General features: G+C 48.1%; 1 protein-coding gene across 1 annotated transcript in view; it reads right to left on the minus strand.

Moving 5' to 3' along the window:
• The window catches only part of DHRS12 (dehydrogenase/reductase 12), a gene marked incomplete at both ends in the record, with an annotated part of 57701 nt that overhangs the window by 17588 nt on the left and 20330 nt on the right, over positions 1-19783 (minus strand). Inside the window, 1 exon segment of the mRNA XM_080660131.1 lies at positions 1086-1194. Coding sequence (XP_080516257.1) covers positions 1086-1194 — 109 coding nt within the window.

Consider the following 19783-nt stretch of genomic DNA (forward strand, 5'->3'; position numbering starts at 1 on the left):
CAGATTTATATCATTTCTTATACTTTTTAAAAAGTTATTTATTGGTTTTAGAAAGAGAGGGAGGGAGGGAGGGAGACAGAAACATCAATTTGTTGATCCACTTATTTATGCATTAATTGGTTGATTCTTTTTTAATTAATTAATTTTTGAGGGGGGGGGAGGGAGAGGGAGAAACACTGATGTGAGAGAGAAACATCAACTGATTGCCTCCCACACATGCCCTGACCGGGGATCGATCCTGCAATCCTTCACTCTAACCCACTGAACCACACTGGCCAGGGCCATTAGTTGATTTCTGTCTGTGCCCTTAACGGTGATGGAACCCACAACCATGTGCACCGGGATGACGCTCTAACTAACTGGCCCACCCGGTCAGGGCCTTAATTTATACCGTTTCAACCCATTGGGAGAGATAGGCCCTGTTAGCTCGTCCCGTTCCATTTAGCATCATGTTCCCTAGGAAACGCACCCACCACCCTGACCTGACTGCTGCCCACAGCCGCCCCTGCTCTTCAGAAGCCTTCCTTTCCCAATGTTTTGCCAGCTCTCAGGGGAGAGCCTGCAGTGATGGCTGGGTCTTCATGGCTTTTGGCACGGTTCAGCCTCCCATTTCACATGGAATTTGTGAGCCATGTGTGGACAGTAGCCACACAGCCATGACCACAGGCAGGAAGAGGGGAGGTGGAGGTGCCCCTGAGGGCAGAGGGGCAGGATTTGGAGTGTTTTCCAAGGACTCTTGACTGGCAGAGTGAGCACTGGGCATCCCAGTCTATGCATCTGCACAGAGCGAGTGTCGTCACCAGCATGTGTCCTGGGGAAGAAGTACCAGGACAAGACTTACCTTGACCTGGATCCCTCCCAGGCTTCCTCAGTTCCTCCCTAGACCCACCCAGGTTGGGGAACCACTGCTTAATTTCAAATTATTAAGCAGAAGTCCCATAGGCCCACTGGCCAGAATTTGTTTTTCCCTGTGGATGTGGACAGAATGGCCTCCTTAGCACAGCTGGGGCAGCAAATGTAGGGCCACTGACCTCCCATCAGGAGCAAAGTCATGTACTTACAACACAGCCCAAGAGTCAACGCACCATCCTAGGATCATGTTTTTTCTTCAACACAGGGATCGGGCCGGTTGTGAACATATATATATATACACCTGAGGAGGCATGGAGCATTCTGTGAGGGTAGGATGGTGGCCTGGGGTGGGGGTGGCCCCTTTACCTGCACCCTCCGACGAGTGGCACATAGCTCCCTGAGCTGCAATTTCCTTCCTCTCGGAGGATTTTCAAATCCAAATGCTGCAACCAGCCCTGGGCTGCTATTGCTTACTATTTTGTTCCTCTCCAGTTATCTCAGGTTTTTCTTTCACCAGAATTAGAACAAAGATGCCTTGGAACCTCATGTACTGAGAACAAGGGGTGACCACACTACAGGAAGGGGAAAAGCAAACTACAGACAGACATTGTGGGGATAAAGGTGTATACACACATATGTTCATTTTATCTACTCTGTGCATGCAAGTATGAATAGGAAAGAGGCAATTTAGCAGCACTGCATATGCCCCAAGGGTGGCGTTAAGTAAAATATTTGCTTCTTTTGCTGCACATTTCTGTACTGTTTGAATTTGACTATTTTTACATTGAGCATATATATAATTTTATGATTTTCCTGCAATCATAAGACACATATAACATTTTTTTAAAAAAACTTTTATTTTTTTATTTTTTTTATTTAATAAATCTTTATTGTTCAGATTATTAAAATTGTTCCTCTTTTTCCCCCCATAGCTCCCCTCTACCCAGTTCCCACCCCACCCTCTGCCCTTACTCCCTCCCCACACTGTCCTCATCCATAGGTGTATGATTTTTGTCCAGTCTCTTCCTGCACCCCACACACCCCTTTCCCCCCGAGTATTGTCAGTCCACTCCCTTTCTATGCCCCTGATTCTATTATATTCACCAGTTTATTCTGTTCATCAGATTTTTTATTCACTTGATTTTTAGATTCACTTGTTGATAGATATGTGTTTGTTGTTCATAATTTTTATCTTTACCTTTTTCTTCTTCTTCCTCTTCTTAAAGAATACCTTTCAGCATTTCATATAATACTGGTTTGGTGGTGATGAACTCCTTTAGCTTTTTCTTTTCTGTGGAGCTCTTTATCTGACCTTCAATTCTGAATGATAGCTTTGCTGGGTAGAGTAATCTTGGTTGTAGGTTCTTGCTATTTATCACTTTGAATATTTCTTGCCACTCCCGTCTGGCCTGCGTAGTTTCTGTTGAGAAATCAGCTGACAGTCGTATGGGCACTCCATTGTAGGTAACTAACTGTTTTTCTCTTGCTGCTTTTAATATTTTCTCTTTGTCTTTTGCTCTTGGCATTTTAATTATGATGTGTCTTGGTATGGTCCTCTTTGGATTGCTTTTGTTTGGGGCTCTGCGCTTCCTGGACTTGTAAGTCTATTTCTTTCACCAGGTGGGGTAAGTTTTCGGTCATTATTTCTTCAAATAGGTTTTCAGTATCTTGCTCTTTCTCTTCTTCTGGCACCCCCATAATTCAGATGTTGGTACACTTGAAGTTGTCCCAGAGGCTCCTTACACTATCTTCATATTTTTGGATTCTTTTTTCTTTTTGCTTTTCTGGTTGAGTGTTTTTTGCTTCTTTGTATTTCAAATCTTTGACTTGATTCTTGCAATCTCTAGTCTACTGTTAGATCTCTGTATATTATTTTTTATTTCAGTCAGTGTATGTTTAATTTCTAGTTGATCCTTTTTCATATCCTCAAGGGTCTCGCTAAATTTATCAGCCTTTTCTAGAAAATTCTTGAAAAACCTTATAACCGTGGTTTTGAACTCTATATCCAGTCGTTTGCTTTCCTCCATTTCTTTCATTTGTGATATGTTTCTTTGTCTCCGCATTTTGGCTGCTTCCCTGAGTTGATAGAGTCTCTTTGTGTGCTAGGTGTCCTATAGGGCCCAGTGGCTCAGCCTCCCCAGTTACCTGAGGTGGACACTCTTGGTGCACCCCTTTGTGGGATGTGTGCACAGTCTTGTTGTAGTTAAGCCTTGATTGTTGTTGGTATCACTGGGAGGAATTGACCTCCAGGCCAATTGGCTGTGAGGATCAGCTGTGTCTACGCTGGGAAAACTTCTGTGCTGGAGACACCCTTATGAGATAAGACTTGCAAAAGCCTCTGTGCTCAGCTTGGATGGGGCGGAGTCTCAGGGCAGAGCAGACAACATTGATTTCCCGTCAGCCCTGCCTTAATAGGCCCCTGTGTCTCAGTGTCCCATGGTAATTGCTACAAGCACCTCTGAGAGAAAGCAGCCCTCGAGTTTTGCCCACTGCCAGACAGTTCAGTTTCTCCCAGAATGAGTCTGGGTCCCCAGAGTCTCACCTGGAACTGGAGTTCGGTGCAGTCGGAAGCTTTTGTCTCCCTCCCGCTTGAGAAAGCCAGCTGCATACTCAGTTGCCCACCCTCTCCGCGCGCGCGCCTTGGTACCTCTGCCTTCCGCAGTTCCTCTGAGTCTCAGTGTGCTTTTCTCTTTCCTGACAGTCCAGTTTCACCCCGTATGAGTCTGGGTCCCCAGAGTCTCACCCGGAACTGGAGTTCAGCGCAGTCGGGAGCTTTTGTCTCCCTCCCACTTGAGAAAGCCAGCTGAGCACTCAGTTGCCAGTCCTCTCCACATGCACCTCAGTACCTCTGCCTCCTGCAGCTCCTCTGAGACTCAGTGTGCTTTTCTCTTTCCTTCTAGTTGTAGAATTTCCACTCAGCCAGCCTTCCTGTGGTTCTGGATGATGTCAGTTTTGTCTTTTAGTTGTAGTTTTGAAATTGTTGTGCGAGGCAGCAGTTTAGGTGTTTACCTATGCCACCATCTTGGTTTCTCACATATAACATTTTTAATGAAATGAGAAAAGTACTCTTGAAGTCTATTTGACATGGGAAGATATTCACAATATATGGAATGAGAAATTACAAAATGGCACGAGCAACAAATTCCATTTTCTGAGGAAAGATGTGACAAAACAAAGAGAAAATATCTGCAAGGATGATATTTTAGTGCACTAAAATGTTAAAAATACTTATCTCAGAGTGATAGAATTCTTATTGTTTGGTCTTATTCCTATCTTCATTTTTAAACATACATTACCTTGTTTTAAGGGGGGGTAGTTAAATGAATGCCCCTAACCCCAATGTGAGGTGGGAAACAGGTTGGTGTTCCAAGTGACAGGGCCCTGGGCTGTTTCCTGGGCCACTGGGGGCTTCTGCTTGACCATCTCTGCTCATTGCTTTGCTCCCTGCTTGTGCCGTGGCCCTCCCCATGCCGTGGCCCTCCTGTGCCATGGCCCTCTCCATGCCGTGGCCCTCCCCATGCCGTGGCCCTCCTGTGCCGTGGCCCTCTCCATGCTGTGGCCCTCCCCATGCCATGGCCCTCCTGTGCCGTGGCCCTCCCCATGCCATGGCCCTCCCCATGCCATGGCCCTCCCCATGCCATGGCCCTCCTGTGCCATGGCCCTCCCCATGCCATGGCTCTCCTGTGCCATGGCCCTCCCCATGCCGTGGCCCTCTCCATGCCATGGCCCTACCCATGCCATGGCCCTCCTGTTCCGTGGCCCTCCCCATGTTGTGGCCCTCCTGTGCCGTGGCCCTCCCCATGCCATGGCCTTCCCCATATCATGGCCCGGCTGTGCCGTAGCCCTCCACATGCCATGGCCCTCCTGTGCCATGGCCCTCCCCATGCCATGGCCCTCCTGTGCTATGGCCCTCCCCATGCCATGGCCCTCCTATGCCGTGGCCCTCTCCATGCCGTGGCCCTCCTGTGCTATGGCCCTCTCCAAGCCATGGCCCTGCTATGCCGTGGCCCTCCCCATGCCATGGCCCTGCTGTGCCATGGCCCTCGCCATGCCGTGGCCCTCCCCATGCCATGGCCCTGCTGTGCCGTGGCCCTCCCCATGCTGTGGCCCTGAACACAAGCTCGAAGAAGCAGCCTGGCAACACAGAAAGGGCCCGGGGGGAGCCTGAAGCCTTGATTTGAGCCCTGGCTCTGGCACCTACCAATGATGTCACCTTGGGCAAGTTGACATAGCATTTTTGGCCTTGATTTCTTTACTTGTGAAAGGGAAATAAGAGCTGGCTAGACATCCCTCCTAGTATCAGAAGGTGTTGTGGAGAAATAAAAACGTGTGTGTGGCCTGGAAAGCTCTCTGTGCACATTGGTTGTTGTCCTTTTGTTCTGTATTGTTATTAGTGGTAACTGCATTGTGACTCATCCCAGACAGCGTTCTCCATTGTCCATGGCCCAATTAATTTTGGCTGCCTTGTTAGTATTTGTGGATTTTTAAACTCTTGTGCACACTTGGTCTCTAAGAGCTGTTCACCTCCACCCAGTGGCCTTGAACACTCACTTTGTATTCATTGCTGGTGGTTTTCTCTGTGATTTAATTTGTGAAAAGCAGGAAGGACTCTGCCAAAAGCTATCTGCCCCGTCAGCCTGCTGTGGCTGGATTGTCATAAAAGACTCCTTTGAGTAAAGGAGATGAAAGCTGGAAACAGGTCCCACTCGGCAGGCCTGCAGCCCCTCCTCTGCCAGGCCTTGCCGCCTCCCCAGGCACAGGGCTGGGCTCAGGAGTCCGGGAGTCCGGGTCTTGCGAGGCTGAGGGCTGGGCTTGCTTGCCCGCCAGTCTGCCTTCTGCACCACTCCTCCCTGCTCTGTTTCCTGCTTCAGCCTCCAGGAGAGAGACTACACCTGTGTGGATTGAGATGCCACCAGCATGACCTACAGGATTAGCCAGGCACCTCAGCCCACTAAGCACTCTCCTCCAGGGCACAGCCAGCTGGGAGGCACTCTCTCAACACTCCTGCACAAGCAAAGGCGCAGTCTTCGGCAACAGGCCTCCTGGGGGCTTTTCTAACTTTTAAAAATATTCCTTATCCCAAGTCCACAAAAAGGGCCCCTCCCCACCCTCCTCTCTGTGCCACCCACCTCCCAAGAGAGCAGATCTGAGGCGTCCTGTGTTTCTTTACACGTTTTTGCCTCCTGAGTCATCTGCTTTCATTCTCAAGGACATACATAGCTCTTCACATGCAGCAAGCATTTCTCCTCCCTGAGGAGGAATGGAAGCATCTCTCTTTCTGGCTACAAGCAATTATAATCCTCCAACCTCCTGGCCAGCTTTCTGAGGTCCTTCCTGTGTACCCTCAGGCTAGCAAAGAGAAGCACAATAATAATCTGCTAATAACATACAAACATATAAGTTATATATGTGTGTATAACATTTTTATTAAGAGAATTGGAATCCCAAAGAGGTTCAGTCAATTATCTAAGTTCCTAGCAACTCCATACCAAGTAGAAAACAGATGGCAAACCTCCCTTTTCTTGAGTCATTAAATCACGCTGAGTCCCAACTGACACCAGTGCCAAGGGAGTCGGAATGCACCCTACTGGCAAGTCATTGTTCCCTTAGGAGAACTTGGCACCGGGAGCTCCTTGTCTGGCTCACAGACAGCCCCTCTCCCCGCCCCCCCCCCCCCCCCCCCACCCCTGGGCCTGTTGTTAACACATGAACCAATGTCACTCTCTAGCCCCAAAGCTCCAGGTTCCCAACCGAATTAAGCAGAAAGTGTTGGGGCTTGGCGTAGTAGACCTCTTTTGGAGATGTGCCCCCTCCCCTCCCCTTAGGGGTAGCTCCGCATTCTCTTTATAACAACAAGCATGTAACTGAATCCTTACCCGAGGCCAGGCACTGTGTTTGCCCCTTATGGCCTTGACCCCATGGGCAGGGGGGACACCTGACCCAAGCTGTGCCAGTCCAACCCTCCCCAGGAAAGTGTGGAAACCAGACCCTTGGACTGAGGGCAGGTTGGCTCTGTGGCAGCCCTATTTGGGCCACATGCGGGGAAATGCAGAGAGAGCCCCGGCCTCGAGGGGGGAGAGTGTGCAGCTGTGATGACACTGTGCGCGGCAGTCCCAGGGGACCAGAAAAAGTTTACCCAGTTCCTCACAGCTGTCTCGTCCTGGTCCTAGCCCCCCAAAAGCCCAGCCGTGCCTCTTCCACCAAGTTCTGTGAGGACTGCCCTTGTATCCCACCGATAAATTACTTTTGTTTAGTCGTCTTGAGTGGGTTCCTAATACTCTTAATTAGACGATTCCCTGAGACACTCAACTTATCTTAGCTAGAAAGTTCACCAGTTCTTTGGTGCTAAGCAGCTCACTTTTAAAATAAGAATATCCCTGGAAAGGTGCGGCAGGACATCTTCAGAAATGGCTAATGGTGTTTTTGGTCATTCACATCTCAGTGTGAACCAGTTCAGTAACTGCCTTTTCTCTAAAACCAAGCAGCTAAGATCAGGAACATTTGAAGGATTCAGTTTTGATGAGAAAAACAAGGAGATATTTTAGAGTCGGAGCCCCTGAGAGAGGGCCGGCCTCGGTGTGGGAAAGGAAGGCACTTTCAGTTACTAGGAAATGTGCCCACACTCAGTCCTGCTCCCAGTGATAAGGAAATAATTGATTAGGACTCGTTAGCATTTTTAATTTACACGATGCCTTCCTTCCAAGGAGCTCATTGTGTCGCCGGAGGTTCATGATGAGTAAGAGATTTGGGAGTGGAATTGATGCTGGACATCGTCTTCTAAATAAGGCAACAAGGACCTTTATTACATGGTACCTGACTTGAAGCACATCTCCCTATAAGCTAATGAAGAAGGGATGTAAAACCATGCCCAGCCTGGGTAATGCTGAAGGAGAGATGCAAAATGCTCTTAAGGCATTGCTAAAACCATGTTTCCATCCAAATATTAAATTTGTGGTGTTCCCACAATCATCCAGTATCTTGGGTATGATATATTTTAATAGCATTAAAGTTAATTATTGTTTGACTAGAGGCCCGGTGCATGAAAACTCATGCACTGGAGGGGGGTCCCTCAGCCCAGCCTGCCCCCTCTCACAGTCTGGGAGCCCGCAGGGGTGGGAGGCAACCAGGCGATTAGGGGAAGGCAATGCCCCCATCATACCTCTGCTGCTGCCACTGCCGGCAGTGCATACCTCGGCCGGCCCTGGTTACTTGAGCCTCGGGTGGTGCTGGGTGGCTGGGCAGCCAACATCTGAGGCTTGCCTGCACCTCGAGCTGGCCCTGGGCAGCTGAGGGGCTGAGGGACTCCAGAGGCAGGCGCACAGCGGGGCTGAGGGGACTGAGTGCTGCCATCTCGTGGCTGTGTGCGCCACCATCTTTGAGAGTGGGGCAGTCAATTAGCATATTCCCTCCTTATTGGCTGTGGGTACCGCCATCTTTGCAACGGTGTGAGGATCAATTAGCATATTCCCTCTTTATTAGATAGGAAGAGGAAATATATTGCAATTTTTACATTTAACTTAGGCAAACCAATTGGAGTTCCTAATAAACCTTCAAAGCAAGCCTGAATTAAAGCCATTCTGGTTTCTAGCCAATGGGTATGTGCTTCCACCAATTGTACTATCAGCTGGAGAGAATAATTGTCCCTCTACCCCTGGGGAGCTACTGATGTATATTTTAAGGGATCAGACAGTTGCACAGGTACATTCCATTTGGTACTTCTCCATTTGTGCAGTATCACAAGCATCCCATAGTGAGGCCAGGCGGCCTCACACACTGACCTTACAAATTATGTAAAGAACATTTCAAAGAGCATATTGCCTGGGGAAGCCAGCAGCACAGAGTTCCAGAGAAAATGGGGCATCAGGAGGCATTAGAGTCATCAGCTTCCCACGGGGTATTCTAGGTTTGGGGTCAGATGCTGAGGGGTAGTCACCTCTTTCCCTTTGCCCCCAACCTCAGCTCATGCCCCTTATCCAGTTCCATTCATTCAGTAAGCATTTCTCAAGGGCCAGCTAAATGCCAGGCCCGTGCTAAGTACTAGGGATCCTGTGAGGGCTCCCTGACCTCAGCACTCACCAGGCACTGAGCAGGTTGTTATGTAATTAACCTACTCATGGTTTGGGGAAGTGCTATAAAGAGTGCACCCAGACTGTGAGGAGCTCATGGTGGTGGGTGGGCAGTGTTGGGGTACACTAGCAATGAGGCACCTTCTGAACTAAGATTTAGAGGGCAGTCTGAATAAGCTGGCAGAGTGCCGGGAGAGCATCCCAGGCATGAGCATAGCCTGTGCAAAAAGCCTTGGGTTGAAGGGCTCAACTGAGGATGGATAAGCTTGCTGAGCAGGGTGGACAGTGGGGCCAGTTGAGGCTGGAACCTGGAAGCATTTACTGAGGGATGGTCTGAAGCAGAATAAAACAGGTTTGCATTTTTAAGGATCCTTCTATCAGCTTTATGGAGGAAGCCACTGGTGTGGGGAGGACATGAGTGGGCACCAAGAGCCCATGTGTTATTACACTACATTTCAATCACCGAGGTGGCCGGGCAGAATGGTAGCCTGGAGATGACGAGAAGCAGGCAAAGTGGAGGCATGTTATGGATGCCGATGCAAGGATGTGCCATTGACTGGATATGAGAGATGAGAAAGGAAAGCTGTCGAGGATGAGCAGGTGGGTGGACAGCCATGCCATCTACTGGGTGGGGATGATGAGATGAGATACAGATGGCTGAGGAAGGGTTAAGGGCTCAATTTTGGCCGTGCTGAGTGTAAGGTATTTGAGATGTACCTGATAGAATTGGAACTCAGAAGGGAGACCTCGGCTGGATGGAGATCCGTGGGATCCCGAGCACATGGTGGCATTTGGGGCCACAGGCACTGAGAGTGTAGAGGGAGAGGAGAGGAGGGCCTGGGATTTGGCTGGGAAGCACTCCAACATTTAAGGTCCTGTGGAGAAACTTTAGTGAGCTAAGGAGCTTGAGGAAGAAGGAGCAGAGCCAGGAGGAGCCAGGACTTGGAGCTGGGCCCAGGTGAGCGTGAGCAGCCGCATCCAGTGCTGAGGGGGCAGGTAAGGTGGGAATAAAGGCCTGTCCTCTAGGTCTGACAACATGGGAGTCATAGGTGACCTCAGCAGACAATCGCCAATGGTTGGGGAGAAAACGGAAACTGGCTGGGTTGAGGTTGGGCGGGAATGAGGAGGGGAGAGAGGTTAGCTGTGAGGAGAGGAGAAAGGTGAAGTGGGGTGTGGAGTAGGGTGACCGCCTTGCCCGCCTTGCCTGGGACTCCTGGTTTCAGCACTAAACATCCTGCCTCTAAGAGCCCACTTAGCTCCAGAAAAACCCAGATGCTTGGTCACCCTAAAGTGGAGTTTTGCAGTGTTTGATCTTGTCTTTTTAAAACATTGGAATGGACATACATGAATACTAATGGGAAGGATCCACTTGAGAGGAGAGGGGAGCCTCTAAGTCACCGGCCTTGAGCCTCTAGGTCACTCTCACATAGTGGAAATGCTGTCGCTTCTTTGTCTTCCAGGCTATCCTAGGGCTGTGCCTTGGTTGCTAAAGCAAAACCAAGATGACTGAATGGTTCCCTTCTGTCATATCTGAGGGAGGCTACACACCTGGGGCTCAGTGAGAGAGCCTGCGTTACAGCAGGAGTGTGGGCACCAGGTTCTCAGCTCATTAAAAAAACACAAGGTGTTTAATTGGTATTTTATTTTCAAAATTGCCCAAATGAGCGCCTGGGAGAACTGCTGTGGGTAGCACTCCTTTAAAAACACCCACTGAATTCCAGCCAGGTAAGGTCCTGGGCCCATAGGCCAGGCTGAGTTCCAGGCACCTTGCTAACTTCCTGGCTTGGGGCCAGTGCTCTTTGGGCTAAAGATCAGGAGGAGCAGTCCCCACAATCCTGGGGAGAGAGCTCAGCCTGGCCTGTGGGAATGGTGGACAGAGCGGTTGGAGGCCCAACTCTGGAGGTTTCTGTGCCTCATTCAAAACATCCTCCACAACTGGCAGAAAACCAAAGCCAATGGGCAAATGAGCTCTGACTTTTGGGTTTATTCATTCTCTCCTTAGGAGGGTCAGACTGACCCCCAGTGCAGTTGCAAACTAAGAGCTTCATTCAGGACTCCAAAGTTCTTCTGAAGGTGTGGGGGAGTCCTCCCAGGGATGTCAGGAGCTCCAGGTGCCATCACTCTCTCCTGTTGCCTGAAATCTGCCCTCCTCACCCTCAAGCTATCAACCCTCTGTGTAAAATGTCTTAAAAATGAGATGAGTAATGAGCTAGGCTTGCCCTAGAAGATATTGAAGTGTACTGTGAATAATTAGAATAGTGTGATCCTGACATAATTAATAGACCAGTGATGCAGACTAGAGCTCAGAAAGAGAAGCAACTTAAGGAGAATTTGGTATATGATAAAGATGGTATCACATCTCAAAGGAAAGGAAAGCTTGAGCAATAAAAAAGCAGTGCTATGATACTTTATTAAAAATTATACACACACACACACACACACACACACACACACACACACACACACACTAGAGGCCTGGTGCATGAAATTCGTGTATGGGGGTGTGTGTCCCTCAGCCCAGCCTGCACCCTCTCCAATCTGGGACCCCTCGAGGGATGTCCAACTGCCCATTTAGGCCCAATCCCAGTAGGATTGGGCCTAAACGGGCAGTCAGACATCCCTCTCACAATCCAGGACTGCTGGTTCACAACTGCTCACCTGCCTGCCTTCCTGATTGCCCCTAACCGCTTCTGCCTGCCAGCCTGATCACCCCCTAACCACTCCCCTGCCAGCCTGATTGATGCCTAACTGCTCCCCTGCCAGCCTGATTGCCCTTAACTGCCCTCCCCTGCAGGCCTGGTCACCCCTAACTACCCTCCCCTGCAGGCCTGGTCCCCCACCAACTACCCTCCCCTGTAGGCCTGTTTCCCCCCCCCCCCGCAACTGCTCTCCCCTGAAGGCCTGGGTCTCCCCCCACCCAACTGCCCTTCCCTGCAGGACTGGTCACCCCCAACTTCCCTCCTCTCCCAGCCTGGTCACCCCTAACTGCCCTCCCCTGCAGGCTTGATTGCCCACAACTGCCCTCCCTTGCAGGCCTGGTCCCTCCCAACTGCCCTCCCCTGCTGGCCATCTTGTGGTGGCCATCTTGTGTCCACATGGGGGTAGCCATCTTTGACCACATGGGGGCAGCCATCTTGTGTGTTGGAGTGATGGTCAATTTGCATATTACTCTTTTATTAGATAAGATAGAGGCCTGGTGCATGGATGGGGGCCAGCTGGTTTGCCCTGAAGGGTGTCCCGGATCAGGGTGGGTGTTCCCTTGGGGCGTGAGGCAGCCTAGGCGAGGGGCCTGTGGTGGTTTGCAGGCCAGCCATGCCCCCCGGCAACCCAAGCGGAGGCCCTGGTATCTGGGATTTATTTATCTTCTATAATTGAAACTTTGTAGCCTTGAGCGGAGGACAGGGCCGGCCAGAACGGGCGGGAAGCTTGGCTTCCTCCATTGCCGGGGAAACCCAAGCCTCCTGCTCACTCAGTGGCCACAGCCATCTTGGTTTGGATTAATTTGCATGCTCAATCCTGATTGGCTGGTGGGCGTGGCTTGTGGGCGTAGCAGAGGTATGGTCAATTTGCATGTTTCTCTTTTATTAGTGTAGATATATATATATATATATATATATATAGAGAGAGAGAGAGAGAGAGAGAGAGAGAGAGAGAGAGAACAGAAGAAGAAGAAGAAGAAGAAGAAGAAGAAGAAGAAGAAGAAGAAGAAGAAGATCCTACCTGATACCAAAATAACTTGCAGATGGATTAGCAAGCTAAATAAAAGAAAATAATATAAAAAATATGGGGAGCCTTGGCTGGTGTGTCTCAGTTGGTTGAGTGTTGTCCCATATAACACAGTTTGATTCCCAGTCAAGGGCACATGCCTGGGTTTCAGGTTGGATCCCCAGCCAGGGTTGGGGCAGGTGAGGTGACCAATCCATGTGTCTTTCTCACATTGATGTCTCTCTCTTTGTCTCTTTCTCCTCCTCCCTCCCATCCCTCGCCCTGCACTTCTTCCCTTCCAATCTCTCTAAAAATCAATGGGAAAATTATCCTCAGGAGAGGATTAACAAAAAATTAAAAATCAATAAAAATCTTTTTAAAATAGGGGGGAAATTAAGTAACTATTTAAAGTAATCAGCCAAAACCGGTTTGGCTCAGTGGATAGAGCGTCAGCCTGCGGACTGAGGGGTCCCGGGTTCGATTCCGGTCAAGGGCACGTAGCTTGGTTGCGGGCACATCCCCAGTGGGAGGTGTGCAGGAGGCAGCTGGTCGATGTTTCTCTCTCATCGATGTTTCTGGCTCTCTATCCCTCTTCCTTCCTCTCTGTGAAAAATCAATAAAATATATTAAAAAAAATAATAATAAAATAAAGTAATCAGGGACTTTTTATTTACTATAAAAATGAATAAATCAGCCTTAATGATAAGTATACAGCCTGAATACATAAAAAAAATTAAACCTCTGTGTGGCAAACCAAAACACCAAAAACAAAAAAAAAACAAAATTAGAAAGTAATTTGCTAAAACAAGGGGGAAAGACACATGTGATAAAAGTGTCAAAGGAGGCTTATAAATCAACACTTTAAAAGATGATCATCACAATGAAAAATGGGCAAAGGACACGAATAGGCAATTTACAAAAGAAATACAAATGGCCAATAAACAACTACTACCACCAAGTTCAATATGACTTACAGAAGAAATGCAAAGAAGAATTAGATGTTATGTTTCATCTGTCAGTTCTGCAAAGATCATTCTTTTGAGAGTGATAGGACACAGCATTTGTTAGGAAGAGGAGAAATAAGCCCTGAGAATGCTGAAGGGAATATAAAGTACTATATTTTTTCTAGAGGCAATTTGGTTATGTATATCAAAAGTCTTTAAAATGTTCACATATTTGCCAAAACCGGTTTGGCTCAGTGGATAGAGCGTCGGCCTGCGGACTGAGGGGTCCCGGGTTCGATTCCGGTCAAGGGCATGTACATTAGTTGCGGGCACATCCCCAGTGGGAGGTGTGCAGGAGGCAGCTGATCGATGTTTCTCTCTCATCGATGTTTCTAGCTCTCTATCCCTCTTCCTTCCTCTCTGTAAAGTATCAATAAAATATATTTTAAAAATAATAATAATAAAATAAAATAAAATGTTCACATATTAGGTCCCTGTAATTTCATTGCTAGTAATCCATCCTAAAACAATAACCACAAAAATGTACGAAAGTGTTCACTGTAGAGATTTTCAGTAGTAAGAAATCGGAAATAAGCTAATATCCCACAATAGGGGATTATTAATGGAACATTCATACAATAAAATATATGCTAAATAGAAGTAACATTTTAAAGAATACTTAATGACATGAGAAAACATTTATAATATGATGTTAAGCGGAAAAACACAGGATTCCAAATGATATATACAGTGTGGTGGTTCCAATTGGGAGTAGTTCCAATGCATAGAAAATGGCTTTGAGAAAAGAAACCAAAAATATTAATAGTAGTTAAATATTAATGATGAAATTATAGGAGTTTATTTTTATTTCCCTATTTACATATTTTTACTTAATCTTGTAACTATATTTATTATATTAATATTTATTTGTATACTAGTGGCATGGTGCACAAAATTCGTGTGTGTGGGGGGGGTGTCCCTCAGCCCAGCCTGCACCCTCTCCAATCTGGGACCCCTCGAAGGATGTCCTACTGCTGTTTACAGGGATCAGGCCTAAACCGGCAGTCAGACATCCCTCTCGCAATCTGGGACTACTGGCTCCTAACCACTCACCTGCCTGCCTGCCTGCCTGATTGCTCCTAACCACTCTGCCTGCCGGCCTGCTCGCCCCCAACTGCGCTCCGCCGCCAGCCTGCTCACTCCCAAATGCCCCCCCACCAGCCTGATCACCCCTAACTGCCCCCAGTGCCAGTGTGCTCGTTCCCAACTGCCCCCTTCTGCTGGTCTGCTCGCCCGCACCTTCCCTCCCCACTGGCCTGCTCACCCCCAACTGCCCCCCTGCTGGCCTGCTCACTCCAAACTGTCCCCCGCCGCTGCTGTCCTGATCACCTTCAACTGACCCCCACTGACGGCCTGCTCACCCACAACTGGCGCCCCTGCTGGTCTGCTTACCCCCAATGGCCCCGCCCTGCACTAGCCTGATCACCCACAACTGCCCTCCCCTCTTGGCCTCTAACCACCTCTATCTCAGCCCCACCACCATGGCTTTGCCCAGAAGAATGTCCAGAAGGTCTCCTGGAAGGTCTCCCAGTCTAATTAGCATATTACCCTTTTATTAGTATAGATTTTTATTTCCTTATTTTCTAAATGAATACACATTTGCTTTATAGTTAGAAAAAAGGTGATCTTGGCCCTGGCCAGTGTTGCTCAGTGGATAGAGCATTGGCAAGGTGCACAGAAAGGTTGCAGGTTCGATTCCAAGTCAAGGGCATGTACTTGGGTTGCAGTTCCAGCCCCGGTTGAGGCACATGCAAGGGGCAACCAGTCCAATGTGTCTCTTTCACATCTCTCTCTCTGTCTCTCTGTCTCTCTCTCTCTCTCTCTCTCTCTCTCTCTCTCTCTCTCTTCCTCCTTTTCCTTTCCCTCCCTCCCTTTCACTCTCTTTGAAAAGCAATGGAAAAAATATCCTCATATGAGGATTGACAAAATATTTGTGATTTTGAACAAATACTTCCTCCCCTGTCCTCCCTACACACAAAGTCCTAAGATGGTTCCTGCTAAAATGCACAGATTCCTTGATTTGATTGGCTGTGTGCTGGGAAAGGAGTGTGGCTTAAGGGAAAGGGAGAAAGGAGACAAATGTTTGGAGGGAGGGGGGAAGGGAGGAGTCAGAAAGGGATCTGGAAATGGTCCAGAATGTGGAATGTTGCTGAAGCCATACTGGCCTTGCTCCAGTGTCCACTAATTGGTTTGAAGAGATTGGAGGGGCCTGGGCACCTTGAGGGCTAGACTCCAAAATGGGAGAAGGGAACCTAGGGGATGTAGCTGGATGGAAGCTCTCTCCTCTCTCTCTCCATTTCCATCTTCCTCACTCCCTCCCTCCCTCCCTCTCAGTGGCTTCTTAAAGAAGAGGTGGTGCAGAGAACATTCTGGAACAATGATGGAGGTGGAGGAACAATGGGAACTCCAGTGAATCACTGGGGCTGGCTGTCCATCTTTTCTTTTGTGACTACAGTTTGCAGTCCAATTTTGCCCAGAATCAGACTCTTAAGAAACATGAACCCTGACTTGGGCCAAGGGTTCCTCATGAGGCCACCTTCTCTCACCCCAAGAGGCTCTCTCCTGCAGTCTTTGGAATCTGCACAGCACAGCATGAAAAATGCCTCTGCATGTCTACAGTACTTCTTTTTCCCATGTACTATGTTTCTCTGAGAATCCGGAAGGTTTGTGAGATGAAAGGAAGTCTTAGAAGCTAAATGGTGAATGGGTACAGCTCAGGGTAAAAATTATTGACAAGTAGAAATACCTGGCACCAAACACATTCAGTATCTAAGGAAATATTCTACCTTGGAAGTACTGTTCGTTGCTTTCCTCTGAGGCTTCGTACCCTCCCTCCCTTCATGGATGAAAAGAGAACTTACCACATGTTAGTGTAATTGTTTGTGTGTCTAACTCCCCCACTAGACTGGGAGTCCCTTTAATTTCTGAGTCCTCAGCAGTGACCACAGTGTCTGACATATACTAGGTGCTCTATAAATGTTTATTGAACAAATAAGATATTTTGTTCATTAAGTATGTGGGTTTATAGTAACCACATCAAACTCAGACAACACATTTCCAAAGAATCAGAATGTAATAAAATAGACCTTTATGGCACATTACTGTTTGACAATGTTCATGTTCTTTGGACTCTGTGAAATGACTTGTGTTGGTCAATTGGGCATTAGCAGATGTGAAGCAAGAACAGGCTTGAAATGTATTTGCTCACTTGGGCTTTTCCCATTGCCATGGAACATACTCTGGCCAGCCAACGGCCCAAGGAGGATGTGAGAATTTGCAACATAATACAGACCCAACTTGTTGCTTGGAGACAGCCCACTGAGCTCAGCTGAGAGTAGCAGACTCGCATACAAGTCAGCAATAAATGTGTGCATGCTAATTAACGTGTGCTTCTGAGATCCTGGCGCTATGTGTTATGGAGTAATAGGTGGCAGATACAACCTTATGCTAAAATGGACAAACTATAATTTTGTTGTCCTTTATTTAGGAAGGTGAGTCACAGACTCTGACTGTAGACTACTCCTGACCCTCAGTTTCCTTGTCTGTGAAACCTGTAAAGTTGTTATGAGGACTGAGTGAGATAATCCAAGAAAAACACCTGGGACAGCTCCTGGCACCCGAAAAGTGCTCAGCATGTGCCATTATGATGATGACGATGTTTCTGGACCTTGGATGCCTACTTTAAATGGAAGTTATCACTGGGTGTGGGGATATGCCAGTGAGTAGAGGACTTCTAATAACAGAATGTCGAGCGACAGAACATGTACCCTGCACTGAGGCATGCCCTTCCAATGACCTGAGCTGCACTCCCCCTCCTTCTGCCAGGACGAAGGCACCACAGCCTGTTTATTACAGTCAACTAATCGATGACACAGCTGTCCTGCAGGAGGTGGGACCAGTGTCCTCTCTCGTGCCTGATTTGGGAAAGCCTGAGATGTGTCAGAGTTTGGATCTGCCGTCGCTCAGGCTGTGGCAGGCTGCCAGCAGAGCCCTTAGCACAGCCTCCCTCCCCTCTGTCCTCACTGCTCATGGGCTCTTCATGCCACTGATGCTCACAGGCAGAATGTATAGGATGAGAAGCCCCCAAACATGGGTGAGAACGGCAACTGAACACAGTCTGTCTCATGAGGTCACTTTGCCTCTGTTCTTCATCTACCCACAGATTTAACCAGGGCAGCTCAGTTTTGCCTTACAGTAGGGTAAACTATGAAAGTCTTCCTAGGACCAACCCACCCTCACAAAATGTTAAAGAGAAACTTTGTCTAATTCATCTACTGTGATTTCTCCATAGAGAGCCATGGAGGCATGGGCTCTGTCAGTATCTCACATCTAACTCCAGCTTCTGACGCCTTAGGATCTGGTGATAAATTCTGCAAATACCGGTGTTGTCCTCTCCTCAGAGTGTCAGGAATCTACTGGTGTTTGCCTGGGGATTGAAAATGTTTCCAGAGGCCGAAATGAATCTTAGAAAATCGAAAACAACCTATCCTGTCTTACATAATCGGGCTGGGAAAACATGTTTCACATTAGAACGGCAGCCAGCAATTTCCCAGGACTCAGGCAGAGGTCTGGGTTGTTCATTTGGCTCTGGACCTGCTTAAGAATGACAATATTTTAACCTGTCTGTTTCTGCTCAGACACATTAAGCCGCCCCCTCCATCACTGACATGCCTCCTTGTACAGTGTACTCTGTCTTCCACTCTTGAGAGGATGAATAGATATCAAAGCAGGAGAATTATGCTTCTCAGAGAGGTTGGGGAGATCGATCAAATGTTTCTGACACAAACAGGAAATGAAAATGAAGAGATATCAAGGTCCTTAGAAGCAGACCAGATCCATACAAAAGTACGCCATAACCAGCCATAGAATCAAAGGCAGCCTTTAAAGTCTATCACACCTGTCTACATTCTCAGTTAATGTGCCCTCTAATTGCGCCTGCAGCCCTGGCCCACCTCCCCCTGGCATGGCTTGTCCTTAGCACTTATTTCACGATTATACAGGGCGGAGTTTGAGGAGGAAATGCTGGCGGTTGGTAGAATTGCATCCGGGATATGAACATGGGCTGTGGAGGCAGACAGACTTGGGTTCAAATTCTGGCTCCTCTACTTGACCTTGGCCAATGTATGCAACCGCTCCCAGTGCTGGTTTTATCTGAATATATAGGTAGGAACACCTGCATCCCAGGTGGTCATGAGGGGTAAATGACATATGTATAGGCACCGCACTCACAGTGCCCAGCATGCAGTCATACCCAGTAGAACTTGGGGTGGTAGTAAGCAGCAGAACTGATCCATCCTGTGCAGGCCCACTGAAGGGCCCTGCATTTGGTTTAATGCTCTCTTGTCATTATATTAAAATTCTCAATAATATTTGAACAAGTGCCCCTGCATTTCTGTTTGGCACTGGGCCACACACCACGGAGCAGTCCACTGAGCACACCTGGGAGGCCACCTGCGGTACGCCAGGGTCTTCAACATCCAATGGAGTTGTAAGGCACACCAGCACAACCCCACATTCGGGACTTTGGCAATGATGCCACATTTGGAACAAAGTCAAAGATGGAAATATTTTGTATTAAACCTGCACATTTTACAGCAAGCTGCTAGATATTTGTAAGAAAAAAACAAAGCAGCTTCAGCACTGGGGAGAAAGGTTCTTCCTCACCTTTTTGCTTCTGATATTTCCTTTCTCATGGAGAGAGTGCAATTCTGTCTTCCCTCAGCCCTTCCTTCCTCCATCCCTGGGAAACGGAGCACTTCATAATAAATTCAATAAACTCAGGAGTGATAAAGGGGCACACTCAGCTCTGCTGCCCCTTTCTCTTCTCCCTGGAAAGGAGATGCCTGTCCTCAGCCAGCCAGCTGCAACAGGTGGCTCTAACTCTTGGGTCCAATACTAGGAAGCCCATTTGGTTCTTACTGAGCATGCCCTTCAATTAGCCTTATCAATGACAGCAGTGCTATTTTGACCTGCATCTATTATTCTATTGCCTTACTTCTTAATCTGCTCAGTTCTTGGCTAGGAAGAGGGTTGCTTTTTAGTGGACACCCTCAACAACCCCAACACCCACATCAGACCCTGCCACGCATCTTGTCACTTATTTAATTAAAACACCTCATTAAAAGTTTAAGTTACTGTGAGAAAGTGGTGTAGACA

The sequence above is a fragment of the Plecotus auritus genome (genome assembly GCF_963455305.1).
Source record: "Plecotus auritus genome assembly, chromosome: 3".
Lineage (NCBI taxonomy): Eukaryota > Metazoa > Chordata > Mammalia > Chiroptera > Vespertilionidae > Plecotus > Plecotus auritus.